The sequence below is a fragment of the Oncorhynchus gorbuscha genome, linkage group LG04 (genome assembly GCF_021184085.1).
Source record: "Oncorhynchus gorbuscha isolate QuinsamMale2020 ecotype Even-year linkage group LG04, OgorEven_v1.0, whole genome shotgun sequence".
In the NCBI taxonomy this organism is placed as follows: domain Eukaryota; kingdom Metazoa; phylum Chordata; class Actinopteri; order Salmoniformes; family Salmonidae; genus Oncorhynchus; species Oncorhynchus gorbuscha.
Genome location: NC_060176.1, coordinates 19289079 through 19301101, shown reverse-complemented (window position 1 = coordinate 19301101; position 12023 = coordinate 19289079). Strand labels below are relative to the sequence as shown.

The following is a 12023-nucleotide window of genomic DNA, read 5'->3' as shown; positions in this document are numbered from 1 at the left end:
GTTGGTAAAATACAAAATAAACATTTTTAACAGTGGCTACATTCTCAGAAAAGCAGTGTTACACAACAAGATCAAGAAAGAGTTGAATTATAATCCACTTGAACAAGCTTCGCTGAAGAATTCAGCTGTGAGTGCTCTTGTATGAGCAAAAACTACTGTTTTAATGTAACTACCATCTCTTTGCATTACAGAGGTGTCTTGAGATGAGATTTGAAGTCTGTGAGTCTGTTAGAAACTGGGGGACATAGTTGGGGACTTAAGTCAGTCAGAGTCCACCTGATACAACAACAAGACTTGTGTTGTTTTGCATCCTGTTCATCCCGCCTTCTGATTTCACCTCTCTTTCAGATGAAAGATGGCAAGCCATAATGGAAGCATAAACTCATACCTTCTCATATCTTTACTGGTTGTTTCTTGGAGAACCTACGATGGTGGGAAAATTCTACTATTTCCCTAAGAAGGTAGCCACTGGTTGAACATGAACAATCCGATCGAGGCTCTTCACTCTCAGGGACACACCGTCACAGTGGTACGGACAGCTACAGTTGGTATATTAAAGAAGGGTCTCTACATTACAGTTTTATTACAGTACCTGTCACTGATGAGGTGGAATATGAGGAATTTGTAAAGCCAATCGTGAAGAAAGTAATTGATATAGAGAGAGGAAAGACCTCTGTATTAAACTTTATACATTTTCAAATCGAGATGTTCTCTGCAATGTCTAAGGTTCATGGACTGGAATGTGACACGGCAACTGCTGTATTGAAGGACAAGGATTTAATGAAGACCCTAAAGGAGAGCCAGTATGACCTGGTGTTTACTGACCCAGCATGGGGGACTGGTATTTTGGTGGCTTACTATCTTCAGGAACCTCTAGTCTACAATGTGCGGTGGGTAAACAGTGGAGAGGGACGTTAAGGGCCATTGCACCATCCCCCATGTCTTCTATTCCAATGACTGGATCAGGGCTCTCACACAAAATTATCTTCACAGAGAGAGTAAAGAATGTGCTTTTCCATTTGCTCTGGGAAGCTCACGACAGATTTTTTATTCAGCCACATTACCAGGCTGTTTGTAATGGGTTCTTCCAACCAGGTGTGGACTTCTATGAGTTATTACAGGGAGCTGGTCATTGGCTCATGAGAGTTGACTTTGTGTTCGAGTTCCCTCGTCCCGTCATGCCTAATTTTATCTATAGAGGGTTCCAATTTATGGGAGGGATCCAATTCTCCCTATCGTGTGGGGTAGAAAAAACATGAGGTAGTTCTATATGGGTAACTCTGAGGGCTTCCTTAAAATGTTTGGACGAGAACATATTGTTGTTTGACATTGTGAAATGTGTCTGCAATGTTAAACAGTATTTAAATGTGTCATTTTATGCATCCAAATTATAATCGTGTTCACTCACTGAGTTTTGAGTAACCATCACTGTGACTTTAAGAAGTGGAAAGGAAATCATAAACGCAGTACTTTGACCTTAACTTAACCCTTATAAACCAACGTGCCACACAAAAGCCAAAGTTAACTGCACATTTTACACGTGGCTTCCATACACATAATATGAAGATCATCTGGTAAGCAATATTGCACTGCATCTTTCCTCCAGACTGAATAAGCTAATAATAATTATGTTAAGTTAATGTTCATCAACAAGGATGAAATGTATTGTGAGATATTGTACACATACTGAATCAAATGTGAATCTAAATGAAGAATAAAGTTTCATATTCATTGTCTCAAACTCTCAAAACCCTAATGGGTATTAATATGGCACTATTGAGAACAGCTTTCATGGTCTTTCATGATCTGTATCAAATCAAATTGTATTAATTGGTCGCATATGGATATTGAGCAGATATTATCGCAGGTGTAGCAAAATGCTTGTACAAATGAGAATATTTGCTTAAACGTCAGCTTATTTTTCCCGCAAACACATGCTTGTGAATATTTCCTGAAATCTTTCCCGGACTTGCTGTCTTGGTTTTCTGATTACTTGAAATTGTATAATGTTGAATTGATGCCAACATAATAAAATGCTTATGTATATATATATAATCAGCTTACTGACAATATGTCAAAATCCATTCAATGTGTTAATCAAACTGAATATGATTTCCTATCTCTGTTTGTTTTATATTTCAGATAAATGATGACAAACCAATTTTTTTATTTATTTAACCTTTATTTAACCAGGCAAGTCAGTTAATTAAGAACAAATTCTTATTTTCAATGATAGCCTAGGAACAGTGGGTTAACTGCCTGCTCAGGGGCAGAACGACAGATTTGTACCTTGTCAGCTCGGGGGTTTGAACTTGCAACCTTTCGGTTACTAGTCCAACTCTCTAACCACTAGGCTACCCTGCCAACCCCTGGTGCTTACTGACCCAGCATGGGGAGGAGGTCTATCTTCAGCTACCTCTAGTCTACAATGTACGGTGGGCAATCAGTGGAGAGGGACATTTAACTATTGCACCATCACCAATGTCATACATTTCAATGACTTTATCAGGGCAATCAGACAACATGACTTTCACAGAGAGAGTAAAGAATATGCTTTTATATTTGCTATCTGCTGTTCGGGACAGGTTGACTGTCTGGCCAGAAGGTAATCTGGAGACACAAAGGAGACAGGCCAGCTTCTCTGGGCAACAACACCTTACTAGTTGACTGGATGCCTCAGAATGATCAGAATATCTGTTAGGACACCCTAAGACAAGGCTGTTTGTAGCTCATGGAGGAACAAATGGGGTTCAAGAGGCTATCTACCATGGAATTCCTGTTGTGGGTATACCTCTGTTTAATGATCAATATGACAACCTCCTTCGTCTGAAAGAGAGAGGAGGAGCAAAGCTTTTATCCATGGCAACAGTAGACAAGAACAATAACTTCCTAGAGGCCTTACAGGAAGTCCGGATGAGCCGTCCTACAGGATGAACATGCAGAGACTCTCCAGGCTGTTTTTTCAATGGTTATTCTTCTTCTTGTTGCAATAGTCAGATATTTATGCATTAGAAAATGCTTGAAAAGAAAGATTAAAAGTGAATGAGCAGATCCAGAGTCCCTGAATCTCTGGACCTGTTTGTTGTCCCTCCCTGTCTGGACCTGTTTGTTGTCCCTCCCTGTCTGGACCTGTTTGTTGTCCCTCCCTCTCTGGACCTGTTTGTTGTCCCTCCCTGTCTGGACCTGTTTGTTGTCCCTCCCTCTCTGGACCTGTTTGTTGTCCCTCCCTCTCTGGACCTGTTTGTTGTCCCTCCCTGTCTGGACCTGTTTGTTGTCCCTCCCTGTCTGGACCTGTTTGTTGTCCCTCCCTCTCTGGACCTGTTTGTTGTCCCTCCCTCTCTGGACCTGTTTGTTGTCCCTCCCTCTCTGGACCTGTTTGTTGTCCCTGCCTGTCTGGACCTGTTTGTTGTCCCTCCCTCTCTGGACCTGTTTGTTGTCCCTGCCTCTCTGGACCTGTTTGTTGTCCCTGCCTGTCTGGATCTGTTTGTTGTCCCTCCCTCTCTGGACCTGTTTGTTGTCCCTGCCTGTCTGGATCTGTTTGTTGTCCCTCCCTCTCTGGACCTGTTTGTTGTCCCTGCCTCTCTGGACCTGTTTGTTGTCCCTCCCTCTCTGGACCTGTTTGTTGTCCCTGCCTGTCTGGACCTGTTTGTTGTCCCTCCCTCTCTGGACCTGTTTGTTGTCCCTCCCTGTCTGGATCTGTTTGTTGTCCCTGCCTGTCTGGACCTGTTTGTTGTCCCTCCCTCTCTGGATCTGTTTGTTGTCCCTCCCTCTCTGGACCTGTTTGTTGTCCCTCCCTGTCTGGATCTGTTTGTTGTCCCTGCCTGTCTGGAACTGTTTGATGTCCCTCCCTCTCTGGACCTGTTTGTTTTCCCTCCCTCTCTGGACCTGTTTGTTGTCCCTCCCTGTCTGGATCTGTTTGTTGTCCCTCCCTGTCTGGATCTGTTTGTTGTCCCTGCCTGTCTGGACCTGTTTGTTGTCCCTCCCTCTCTGGACCTGTTTGTTGTCCCTCCCTCTCTGGACCTGTTTGTTTTCCCTCCCTCTCTGGACCTGTTTGTTGTCCCTCCCTGTCTGGACCTGTTTGTTGTCCCTGCCTGTCTGGACCTGTTTGTTGTCCCTCCCTCTCTGGACCTGTTTGTTGTCCCTCCCTCTCTGGACCTGTTTGTTGTCCCTCCCTGTCTGGATCTGTTTGTTGTCCCTGCCTGTCTGGACCTGTTTGTTGTCCCTCCCTCTCTGGACCTGTTTGTTGTCCCTCCCTCTCTGGACCTGCTTGTTGTCCCTCCCTCTCTGGACCAGTTTGTTGTCCCTCCCTCTCTGGACCTGTTTGTTGTCCCTGCCTCTCTGGACCTGTTTGTTGTCCCTGCCTCTCTGGACCTGTTTGTTGTCCCTGCCTGTCTGGATCTGTCTGTTGTCCCTGCCTCTCTGGACCTGTTTGTTGTCCCTCCCTCTCTGGACCTGTTTGTTGTCCCTCCCTGTCTGGACCTGTTTGTTGTCCCTGCCTCTCTGGACCTGTTTGTTGTCCCTCCCTCTCTGGACCTGTTTGTTGTCCCTCCCTCTCTGGACCTGTTTGTTGTCCCTCCCTCTCTGGACCTGTTTGTTGTCCCTCCCTCTCTGGACCTGTTTGTTGTCCCTCCCTCTCTGGACCTGTTTGTTGTCCCTCCCTCTCTGGACCTGTTTGTTGTCCCTCCCTCTCTGGACCTGTTTGTTGTCCCTCCCTGTCTGGATCTGTTTGTTGTCCCTCCCTCTCTGGACCTGTTTGTTGTCCCTCCCTGTCTGGACCTGTTTGTTGTCCCTCCCTCTCTGGACCTGTTTGTTGTCCCTCCCTCTCTGGACCTGTTTGTTGTCCCTCCCTGTCTGGATCTGTTTGTTGTCCCTCCCTCTCTGGACCTGTTTGTTGTCCCTCCCTGTCTGGACCTGTTTGTTGTCCCTCCCTCTCTGGACCTGTTTGTTGTCCCTGCCTCTCTGGACCTGTTTGTTGTCCCTCCCTGTCTGGACCTGTTTGTTGTCCCTCCCTGTCTGGACCTGTTTGTTGTCCCTGCCTGTCTGGACCTGTTTGTTGTCCCTCCCTCTCTGGACCTGTTTGTTGTCCCTGCCTGTCTGGATCTGTTTGTTGCCCCTCCCTCTCTGGACCTGTTTGTTGTCCCTCCCTCTCTGGACCTGTTTGTTGTCCCTGCCTGTCTGGACCTGTTTGTTGTCCCTCCCTCTCTGGACCTGTTTGTTGTCCCTGCCTGTCTGGATCTGTTTGTTGCCCCTCCCTCTCTGGACCTGTTTGTTGTCCCTCCCTCTCTGGACCTGTTTGTTGTCCCTGCCTGTCTGGATCTGTTTGTTGCCCCTGCCTGTCTGGATCCGTTTCTTGTTCCTCTTTCTCTGGGCATGCTTGCTCTCTCTCACTTATACTGCTCGCATGTTGATCCCTGCCTTGCATAGAAGCCTCTCTTTCTGCATGACCCTTTAAAATATCATGAACATCATTCAGTTATGCCTAACAAAAGTAAGACATATGCTGTCATATGCTGTATAAATGTAACTGAAAGCTTAAACATCTACTCGCTTATTTTATCACTAACCTTCATCAGACATGCTTCCTCAGCCCTGTCAGCCTCCAGATTATTTTCCTCATTCTTGTCTGCTGTGTTTTGACATGCATTGTTATTAAACTCATATTTACTATAACTCATATTTACTATAACTCCAGGCTCAATATGTGATTAATCAGTTGAAGTTGTCATTTGTTTGAACTGGTCAAATCTTCATTTCTCCCTGAATTGGCCTTCGGCATAGCTGCTGGCCCTGCCTCTCTTGAAGAATTTCCCTATATCCATGTAACTTTAGTCCTTAGCTAGCCTATAGTTTAGACATGAAGGATAATACAATGCCATTGTGATCAACACGATGTCACATTTTCTACACACGACCAACTGAATTGAGTATGATTGAGTATTGAGTATGACAATATATATATACATGATGTTACGTAATCTGTCTCATTTTCGCATGGCACAGATAGCAAAACTACATTAAATACAACGTTAATTAGATATCATATTAGATACCATATAATTTATGTCGAATTTAAAAGACACCGTTAACGTTACTGTCTGGTACACTGTAATTTACAGACAGCCTCACATAAAAACGTATTGGTTAACAAAGCCTTGATTATGACCAAAGTCAATAATGGTCTAGCGACGTCCCTGTTTTGTATATACCCACTGTTTGCATGAATCGCGCAAAGTTGCCTGTTTTAGCCATGTCTTTGGTCACGTTTGAGTGGGTCAAACAAAAACACTCCAATGATGGTTGATGAGCCTCGCACAATGGAGGAGATGCCTGCAGGATGAGATTGGTGAAGAGCAACTGCAGAAACTTGCAGTCAAAACGTGTTATCCCTGTAACGCAATAAACCGGTGACCGATTTGACAAAAGTGATCTGCTCGAACGCGTCCATTCTGTATTATGACAAGTGACCTGTCTTGAAAAACCGGAGCGTTTGAAAATTGCGGGTGGGGCAACACGGATGTAAAGAGACTATACTATACTGACTTCGCCTTTCCGCTCTGGTTTCCGAGATTATTACAAATATCGACGAATTTATTTACAGCCATAATAGGCTTTGAAATAGTCTTCACTAACAACTCTTTGGATGAAAACCGGAACGTAAGCCTACAGTTAAATTCGTTTCGAATGTATGGATTCTATCGTGACTTTGGTTGTTTACACTGTCAAGACATATCGTTTCTTTCTGAGCTGCTGTAAGATATAGTAATGTTAACGTGTACCCTAACATTATGATGTAAAATATGTTTCTCATCGGAAAAATCTACAGAATTTGACAATTTCCTATGGTTGAAGACATTTATATCGGAGAAAAAAATTATTTATCTCAAGAATGAAATGTTATACAGTATTACGTAATCAACCTTTTCGCATAACTTGTCTTAACGTTAAAGTAGGCCAATCAGGACTGTTTTCATTATTCTCATGTCAAAACATGATTTGATTTATTTTACCTTATTTTTCTATATTTCAGGTAAAATTAATGCATGTGTGAAGCAGCTAGTGATGATGTGCCTTCCTGGTATCTTCATTGTTACCCTGTTGACCCTCTCAATTCCTGCTGTCCATGGTGGGAAAGTCCTGGTGTTTCCTCAAGACGGCAGCCACTGGATCAACATGAAGGTCATTATTGAAGCGCTGCATTCAAGAGGTCACAGTGTGTCAGTAGTACGGCCATCAGACAGCTGGTACATCAAGGAAAACTCCCCTCACTACAGTTCAATCACAATTGATATTCCAGGTGGAGCTGATGAGGAATTCTTTAGCTCATTTGTGTCAAGACAAATACAGATACAGAGAGAGGGAAAGTCTGCTTGGACTCGTTTTAGTTTGGACATGGAGTTGAAGGACAGATTTTCTGAAATGCACCGCAAAGTGTGTGAGATGGTGATCCAAATGTTAGAGAATGAGCCGTTGATGCAGTCTATTAGAGAAACCAAGTATGACTTGGTTCTGACAGACCCAGCCAATGGGGGAGGTGTTGTGCTGGCGCACTATTTAAATGTGCCCCTTGTTTTCAATGTTAGATGGACTATACATGGTGAGGCTCATTTTGCTATTGCTCCCTCTCCACTATCGTATGTTCCATTTCCTGTTGCAGAGTTAACAGACAATATGAGTTTTTTTCAGAGGGTCCGTAACTTCCTAGTTTATGTCATCAGGCTGCATCTGTACAAACAGACAGTGGGGCCTCATTATTCCGCTTTGGTTAGTCGTTACTTTGGTCCTGAGGTCGACTACTTCTCATTATTTCAAGCTGCTGATTTATGGCTCATGAGAGTTGACTTTGTGTTTGAGTTCCCTCGTCCCACCATGCCTAATGTTATCTATATGGGAGGGTTCCAGTGTAAACCTGCCAAGCCTCTTCCCCAAGACCTGGAGGAGTTTGCTCAGAGTTCTGGAGAGCATGGAATCATTCTCATGTCATTGGGGACTTTAATTGGACAACTGCCCCATGATATAGCTGATGAGATAGCTGCTGCTTTTGCCCACCTGCCTCAGAAGGTAATCTGGAGGTATAAAGGAGACAGGCCAGCTACTCTGGGCAACAACACCTTACTAGTTGACTGGATGCCTCAGAATGATCTGTTAGGACACCCTAAGACAAGGCTGTTTGTAGCTCATGGAGGAACAAATGGGATTTTCGAGGCTATCTACCACAGTGTTCCAATAGTAGGCCTTCCTCTGGTGTTCGACCAACCTGACAATCTTTCTAGAATGAAAGTGAAGGGTGTAGCAAAGGTTGTGGATTTAGCAACTCTAGATAGAAACATTTTCACCCGAGCCTTACAGGAAGTTCTGGATGAGCCGTCCTACAGGATGAACATGCAGAGACTCTCCAGGCTACACCGGGACGTGCCAATGGAACCCCTGGACACTGCCCTCTTCTGGATTGAGTTTGTCATGAGACACAAAGGTGCTGCTCACCTGCGTACAGAGTCCTACAGAATGCCCTGGTACTCCTACCACTCTGTAGATGTAATGGTGTTTTTACTGGCTGTTGTGTTTTTTACTCTGCTGGCTTTCATTGGCATTATCAGATGTTTCTGTTGCAGGGCATGTTTGAAAATAAAAATGAAAGAGGAATGATTATGGATTTCATCTGTAGAGAGAGTGGTACATACAGTATATGTACAAAGTGTGGTACATACTATCTGTACAGAGTGTGGTACATACTTGTTTTGTCACTAATTTTACTTTTTGTTCACTTGACAAATACAGTTGAAATTGGAAGTTTACATACACCTAAGTCAAGTACATTTAAACTCAGTTTTTCACAATTCCTGACATTTAATCCTAGTAAAAATTCCCTGTCTTAGGTCAGTTAGGATCACTACTTTATTTCAAGAATTTGAAATGACAGAATAATAATAGAGAGAATTGTTAATTTCAGCTTTTACTTCATCACATTCCCAGTCGGTCAGAAGTTTACATGTATTTGGTAGCATTGCCTTTAAATTGTTCAACTTGGGTCAAACGTTTCAGGTAGCCTTCCACAAGCCCATTCCTCCTGACAGAGCTGGTGTAACTGAGTCAGGTTTGTAGGCCTCCTTGCTTGCACATGCTTTTTGAGTTCTGCCCACAAATCTTCTATAGGATTGAGGTCGGGGCTTTGTGATGGCCACTCCAATACCTTGACTTTGTTGTCCTTAAGCCATTTTGTCACAACTTTGGAAGTATGCTTGGGGTCATTGTCCATTTGGAAGACCCATTTGTGACCAAGCTTTAACTTCCTGACTGATGTCTTGAGATGTTGCTTCAATATATCCACATAATTTTGCTTCCTCATGATGCCATCTATGTTGTGAAATGCACCAGTCCTTCCTGCAGCAAAGCACCCCCACAACATGATGCTGCCACCCCCGTCAGTTGGGATGGTTTTCTTCGGCTTGCAAGCATCCCCCTTTTTCCTCCAAACATAACGATGGTCATTATGGCCAAATAGTTCTATTTTTGTACGATCTTTGTCCTCATGTGCAGTTGCAAACCGTAGTCTGGCTTTTTTTAATGGCAGTTTTGGAGCAGTGGCATCTTCCTTGCTGAGCGGCCTTTCGGGTCTCTCGGCCTTTCGGGTCGATATAGGACTCGCTTTACTGTGGATATAGATACTTTTGTACCCATTTCCTCCGGCATCTTCACAAGGTCCTTTGCTGTTGTTCTGGGATTGATTTGCACTTTTTGCACCAAAGCACGTTCATCTCTATGCGTCTCCTTCCTGAGAGGTATGACGGTTGCGTGGTCCCATGGTGTTTATACTTGCATACTATTGTTTGTATAGATGAGCATGGTACCTTCAGGCGTTTGGAAATTGCTCCCAAAGATGAACCAGTCTTGTGGAGGTCTACCATTTTTATTCTGAGGTCTTGACTGATTTCTTTTGATTTTCCCATGATGTCAAGCAAAGAGTCACTGAGTTTGAAGGCAAAACATCCACAGGTACACCTCCAAATGATGTCAATTAGCCAATCAGAAGCTTTTAAAGCCATGACATCATTTTCTGGAATTTTCCAAGCTGTTTAAACGCACAGTCAACTTAGTGTATGTAAACGTCTGACCCACTGGAATTGTGATACAGTGAATTATAAGTGAAATAATCTGTCTATAAACAATTGCTGGAAAAATGACTTGTGTCATGCACAAAGTAGATGTCCTAACCGACTTGCCAAAACTATAGTTTGATAAGAAGAAATTTGTGGAGTGGTTGAAAAACAAGTTTTAATGACAACCTAAGTTTATGTAAACTTCCATTTTCAACTGTATATGTGTCATTTATGTAGATATACGGTATTGTTGACAGGTGTTTTATCTATTTGCTTTTTGAAGATTTTGCTAAATAAACAACTGCACATTAACTGTTCAGCCCATTTAAGGAAAGTCCAAATGTGCATTTTAAAATGTATGCTGTTATACTTGTGTGTAGCTGCTTTCTTTGTGTGTAATCGTTAAACTGATGTCGATGTTTATTCTCCAGAAGACCGTTAAGGAGCTCTAACCTTTAATAAAGTTATGCATCTTAGATGTTTGGCAAAAACACTTTGTCCCTCATTGGTTTCTCTATTGTGGAGGTCATTTCAAAAGAACAAACAACTTTCAATCTGTCATTATCCAGACTAACGACAACATCATTCTTCAGTAATTCAAGAAGCGTTGATAATTCAGAGGTAATATGATCCTGTGAGCTCTGAGGAGGAATGTGAAGGGCTTTTCACACTGGTGCTTATAAAATTACAGCATTGAACTACAATACAAAAGCCAACCAAGGCGGTCTGCATAGAGCAGAAAGAAGTCTGACTTTTCTCTACAGGACTCTGGTTGGAAGCCTCACTTTTTTTTGTTGCTTCACTTAGAAATACACAGAGTATATTCCCCCCCCCCCCTTTGCCCTCAGAACATCCTCAATTCTTTGGAGCATGGAATCTACAAGGTGTCGAAAGCATTTGACAGGGATGCTGGCCCATGTTGACACCAATGCTTCCCACAGTTGTGTCAAGTTGGCTGGATGTCCTTAGAGTGGTGGACCATTCTTGATACATGAGAAACTGTTGATTGTGAAAAACCCAGAAGCGTTGCAGTTTTTGACACAAACCGGCGTGCCTGCCACCTACTACCATACCTGTATGGTAACAGATGTTCATAATGTTTTGTGCACTCAGTGTATTATAGGACCTTAGGATAATTGTTTAGTTGATGCATGCCAGCAAAGGCACTACACAACACTAAACAATACATTAATTGCAATATAACGGTGACAAACGATGCCCACAAGCTGTTTAGCCCTACATAAAGCTGTCCCAACAGAAGAGCTATCTGTTCAGCACAATGGAGTGAATCCTTACCACTGCTACTCCTGGCTATCAGCAGAGCCTTGTCTGGCAGCAAAACAGTCCATTCAGGCTCATTTACTGCCTACTAAAAAAACAGCTGATTGAGATGTACAAACTATGGCACAAGGGAACGACGAGCGGATAAGAGGCCTTCTGTAATTTTGATTATGACAATTTCGATTAGTCAATATAACTATTTGTTCAGCACTTTTGAAATGTACAGAGACAGAATTCAGAACATGGGCCATTTTTACAGTATTCTCCCTGTACACCAAGTCAGAACTGTAGGATAAATAAAGGGGGCATATAAGCAGACAATGAAAGCTCTTACAATATTCAATGATTACCTTTCTCTAAAACAGGCTATAAGCTACATGTGCACCACCAAGTAAGAACAGTAGGCTAAGTTATGAGGGGGAAAGGGACCAAATTATTAGGGTGAGGCACATGAGCTACTAACAGCTTACTACATAACTGTCACGACTCCCGCCAAAGTTGTCTCCCCTGCCTGTTCGGGCGGTGCTCGGCGGTCGTCATCACCAGTCTACTAGCCGCCACCGATCCCTTCTTCCCTTTCTGTTAGTTTAGTCTTATTAGTTGCACCTGTCCCTATTTGTGTTTTCTTGATTTTCTAGCCTATTTAAG

The 12023-nt window shown here is 43.2% G+C and overlaps 1 protein-coding gene and 1 pseudogene across 3 annotated transcripts; both read left to right on the top strand.

The window, feature by feature from the left end:
- Nucleotides 1-412: 412 nt before the first annotated feature.
- Nucleotides 413-1259, top strand: LOC124033490 (annotated as a pseudogene).
- Nucleotides 1260-1510: 251 nt separating this feature from the next.
- On the top strand, nucleotides 1511-8906 carry LOC124033802 (UDP-glucuronosyltransferase 2C1-like). Of its 3 annotated transcripts, none has more exons than XM_046346133.1 (2): nucleotides 1511-1574; nucleotides 7028-8906. In XM_046346133.1, the coding sequence occupies exon 2, from the start codon at nucleotides 7060-7062 to the stop codon at nucleotides 8641-8643; it is 1584 nt and encodes a 527-aa protein (XP_046202089.1). In that variant the 5' UTR covers nucleotides 1511-1574; nucleotides 7028-7059; the 3' UTR covers nucleotides 8644-8906. The 3 variants fall into 3 exon arrangements, with proteins under 3 accessions (XP_046202089.1, XP_046202086.1, XP_046202088.1); XM_046346130.1 differs by lacking the exon at nucleotides 1511-1574 and adding an exon at nucleotides 6277-6749; XM_046346132.1 differs by lacking the exon at nucleotides 1511-1574 and adding an exon at nucleotides 6280-6683.
- The last annotated feature ends 3117 nt before the right edge of the window (nucleotides 8907-12023 follow it).

Coding starts and splice junctions, on each gene's coding strand:
- LOC124033802 (XM_046346130.1), top strand. CDS start 6,686: ATGGATTCTATCGTGACTTTGGTTGTTTACACTGTCAAGACATATCGT. Junction 6,750..7,027: donor TCGTTTCTTTCTGAGCTGCT/GTAAGATATAGT, acceptor TCTATATTTCAG/GTAAAATTAATGCATGTGTG.